This window comes from Magallana gigas, chromosome 4 (assembly GCF_963853765.1).
Source record: "Magallana gigas chromosome 4, xbMagGiga1.1, whole genome shotgun sequence".
Classification (NCBI taxonomy): Eukaryota; Metazoa; Mollusca; class Bivalvia; order Ostreida; family Ostreidae; genus Magallana; species Magallana gigas.
The window spans coordinates 37,832,281-37,836,816 of NC_088856.1; the positions used below are offsets into that span (position 1 = coordinate 37,832,281).

General features: G+C 36.7%; 1 protein-coding gene across 1 annotated transcript; it reads left to right on the plus strand.

Annotated features, from left to right (window-relative positions):
• The first annotated feature begins 1,736 nt into the window (after nt 1-1,736).
• LOC136275062 (uncharacterized) lies at nt 1,737-2,327 on the plus strand. The gene has a single exon (XM_066083344.1). The coding sequence runs from the start codon at nt 1,737-1,739 to the stop codon at nt 2,325-2,327; it is 591 nt and encodes a 196-aa protein (XP_065939416.1).
• The last annotated feature ends 2,209 nt before the right edge of the window (nt 2,328-4,536 follow it).

Genomic DNA, 4,536 nt, shown 5'->3' on the forward strand with positions numbered 1-4,536 from the left:
CAATATCTGTTTTAGTTTATGATAACCTTCGTGGACAAGCCGACCCTCCAAAAATCGTTGAATTGTTAATATCTCAAAACCGGAAGTGACGTCATCATTAAAAAAAATTTCAATAAGGTTCAGAGCAATATCTATCAGATCTGAAAGTTTCAAGTAAATCGGCCGAGTAGTTTCTGAGAAATCGTGTACACAAAATTTGTAAGAAAAAAAAGAATAGGGAAAAAGAAACCGAACGAAAACAATAAGGTATTCCGTTGGAAAACGGAAGACCTTAATAACTAAAAGTTTTAAGAGGCACTCTACGATAGAACCATGCAAAATCAAAATTTTATAATGAAGGGTGAAGATTAATGTTCATAGTTCATCTGGATATATCTAAAGTATATTGTCTATTTTATCAAATTTTCATGGTTAAATTTATCTGCACCACCGAAATCCCCCAGATAAGACCATTTCTATTTTTAGCTCATTATTCATGATAAATTTCATGCATGAATAAGGCTAATTTCAGATAGTCATTTAAGTATTAAATAGAGTTTAATCATACCTAGAGTCAGATTCACATAACATCTGATACAAATACCTTTGATTTTGTGCACAAATATTTTTTAATTCATTCTTTGATTTTAAGCTAGATGATCAAATATTATAATAAGATAGGTAATGTCCAAAATACACAACTTCTCATAACAGGATATAAAACCCCAAGAAACGTTTTAAATTTAGAACTTCTTGGTTAAAAAAAAAATTATCCATAAAGAAATATACCTGAATGGGAATTTGGTTGCAAATAAATATTAAGCTTATTTTCCGGTGTTTAAATTCCGAATTTTTAGAGATCAAATTATCTCCCTTTGTGGAACTCTCGTGTAAAGAAGATAAAGAAGAATGATTGGAGAAAGCAGATGTCAACAAGATGGATGGTTTGAAATGTACTTTTGGTGAAAATTGTAAAGAGAAAGCAGATTATATACTTCAAGACTGCAAGAAAGAGACTTCAGCACACTTGAGATTTTTTAAATGTACCTCTGAGTCAGATTTTGCACACATACCAGAACCATTGTTAATTCTTAACCGTGCTGGTGTGCATGGGCTGAGGCTGTCAAAGTTCAGCGGGCGTATATTGTTATGTTTATGTGTAATAGGGTTTATACATGACAAAAACTATTTATTATAATTTGTAACATCTGTACTATATTATTATTCAATCTTCTCATTTTGGAAATTCTAAATTTGTAATTGGAAAATAATTAGTTTACTCTGAACTACGGAAAGTTGTATTCACATATGTTTGTAATTTCATCTTGACATCTCCCTTCCCTGAATCTTGGTATCAATGTCATTATTCTATAATTATTGTCAAATTAACGGTCAGATCTGAGAAATACGTTTCTTTGATTTATTCATGGTTAGAATTACGGTGTCCTGTCTTCCATATGTGAGCGTTGTAAAATTCTGCTTGCTGATGCAAATTTATTTGAAACTTTTTAATTAATTCTATTGGTCAGTTTATGTGAGAGTAGGCGGAGTTGTCAAAGATGAAAAGTGTGTGAGTGAAAATTGTCTGTTCTTCTATTTCCGACCTTTGTTAAATTGAGTTGTACTTTTATATGTAATTTTCGGACTTAATAAATTTTGGAAATTTTAAAAACGGTATTTATTATTCAACTTCATAGTGAATACGTTACATGGTGGAGAATCTAAATTAAATACAAAATTTTGTTTTGGACTTTAAAATGTCATCTGAAGACCATTACGCCTTTGGTTTTTCTAATTCCCTAGAAGAAACTTTTATTGAAATGCCGAAAAAAGAACCATCTAGGAACAATTCTTTTATATCAGCAAAATGTGATCCATTTTATGGCTATTCATCAGAGAACGCATCAAAATTCCTCTCCGAATTTCGTTCCTATTGCACGCTACAGAATCTTATCGACGATAAGAGAACAATCGCAGCGTTTCACCTGCATTTAAGGGGACCTGCATTGATATGGTTCAATACATTGAACGATTCGAACAAAGTCCTATGGACAGTGCTGCAGGAGGCTTTTCAGAATCGATACATTTCCAGAGATATTTCTGATCCATCTATCATCGCGGAATCGGCGATGTTTGACGCGTTGACACTCCATCCAACCATGGCCATTGAGACCTTTCATGGTCAAGTGTTAGAAAAGGGATCCAAACTTGACAAACCGGAGAGAGACTTAACCTCAAAGTTTATCAACGGTCTCCCCGAACAACTTGCATTCTTTGTACGAGCAGGAAATCCCAGATGTCTCCAGGATGCTTATCAGCAGGCTAAACTCGGAGAGGCATATGGATAACGCGCTTCCGGCGCTAGCGTTTCCGTTTCCAGACCTTCCAACGCGGACGGACCAGGACCACAGTGCTCCGCGGCCATGACTCAAAAGACCGGAAGATCTGAGGACATAACATCGCTCCTTGGTCAACTTGTCGACAGGATGGACCGGTTAGAGGCATCCATGCCCTCTAGATCTACACGCGGGGAATATATCGATCGAGAGGCATGCGCGAGGAACGGAATTGTGTGTTTCCAATGTCGCGGCCAGGGCCACAGGAAATCGGAGTGTTTGTGGACCGGGTCCGGAAGATCAGCACCTAATACTACCTGCCAAATTTGTCAACAAAGAGGACACAGTGCGGGTGTGTGTAAGAAATTAAAAAATTCGGGAAACTAATCGCGCCCGGCTCAGGATCGGCACCAAAAGTCTGCGGCGTGAAAACCAAAAGTGCCGGTGAATGTGTTAATAGTGTTAGTGATGTAAATATATGTGATTCTGTGGATGAAACCGTTGGAGATTTTATGTACATGGATGTCATAATCAAAGGTACAAAGGTAGCTGCATTGTTAGATACTGGCAGTAGTATTAACATTATTTCTAAATCTTTGTATGAGAAATTACCTTCACAGAATAAATCAAGTTTTCGGTCATGCGGCGAACAGGCGGTTAAATTGGCCAATAATCAATTTGTTCGTGTTTTTGGTACAGCCAGTATCTTGATGCAAACACCTTGTTCTCCCACAGAACATTCAATCTTTGTATATATTTTAGAATGTACATCCCATCCTTTGATTCTTGGTACATGTTATTTTATTTCAAAGAACATTGTTTTAGATTTTGATAAGTTTCTTACTTTTAGAAGAAAGACTAACTGTACAAAAGTGCGATGTAAATCAAATTTTGTGGTTCCGCCAAATGTAGCAATGTTTGTCTATGGCAGGGTGACTAGACAAGAAATGATTGGGTTGCCAGGTGTTTGTTCTGGACATAATATGTTCTTGCGTAAGGGTCTATTGCTTGTAAAATCAGTAGTTACAATTAGCACCGACCTTACTGTTCCTATTAAGATAATAAACCCTAGTACTGAACTGGTGTTTGTTAAGAGGGGATCAATCATGGCTCATTTTAAACCCATCGATAATACATTTACGATTACCCCCATTGACCTGGGAAAAACCCAAGTGGAATGTGCAAGTGTAACTGTGTCTGACCAATCAGAGGAGAGCGGTGTATCTCAAACGGATGACAAGTTCCTATCTAACTTTTCCTTTGAACATAACTTGATTAAAGATAATAAAACTTTGTTATCCGAAACTTTATGCCAAAACCGGGATATATTCGTAACAAAGGAAAACCCTGACATTGGTCTTACAAATGTAGTAGAACATCAAATTCACTTAAAACCCGATGCGGAACCTAAACATCAAAGACCATACAGATTACCGCCAGACAAAAAGGAAGTTTTACGTCATCAGCTTGATGAACCTCTCCGACAAAATATCATCGCCCCAGTAGACGAATCGGAAAATGTTCCTATAACAAGCCCGATAGTATTGGTATCAAAACCGTCGAAACCCAAAGGTAAATTGACTGATTTGACCAAAGAGCAGTCACTATCGTATTACAGGTTTTGTTGCGACTTTCGGTATCTGAATTCTGTTACGCAAGAATTTCGCTACAATATCCCAGACTTGCAGGAATTAACAGAATCATTTGCAGACAAAACACCGAACTTTATATCGTCAATAGACATGAGCAAAGGATTTTTCCAAATGCCGATTTCTAAAGACTCGACAAAATTCACAGCTTTTAACACTTGTTACGGAACATTTAAATTCCTACGACTTCCCATGGGACTTAAAACATCACCAAATAGTTTGCAGTTGCTTATGGATAAAGTCCTCCAAGGATTAACATTTAAATCTGTTCTGTGCTACCTGGATGATGTTCTCATTTGTTCCGAAACATTTGATCAACATATCAAGGACTTGCAGGAAGTATTTGATCGTTTTCGTACCGCAGGACGAAAACTGCAACCATCGAAATGTCATTTCGCTCAACAAAAGTGTGTTTTCCTTGGTCATGAAATCTCACGTGATGGGATAAAACCGCCATCGAATAAAGTTGAGTTAATCGTAAACTATTCCTCACCGAAAAATGTGAAAGAATTACGCCGAATTATGGGATTATTTGATTGGCTTAGAAAATTCATTCCCAATTACAGTACCAT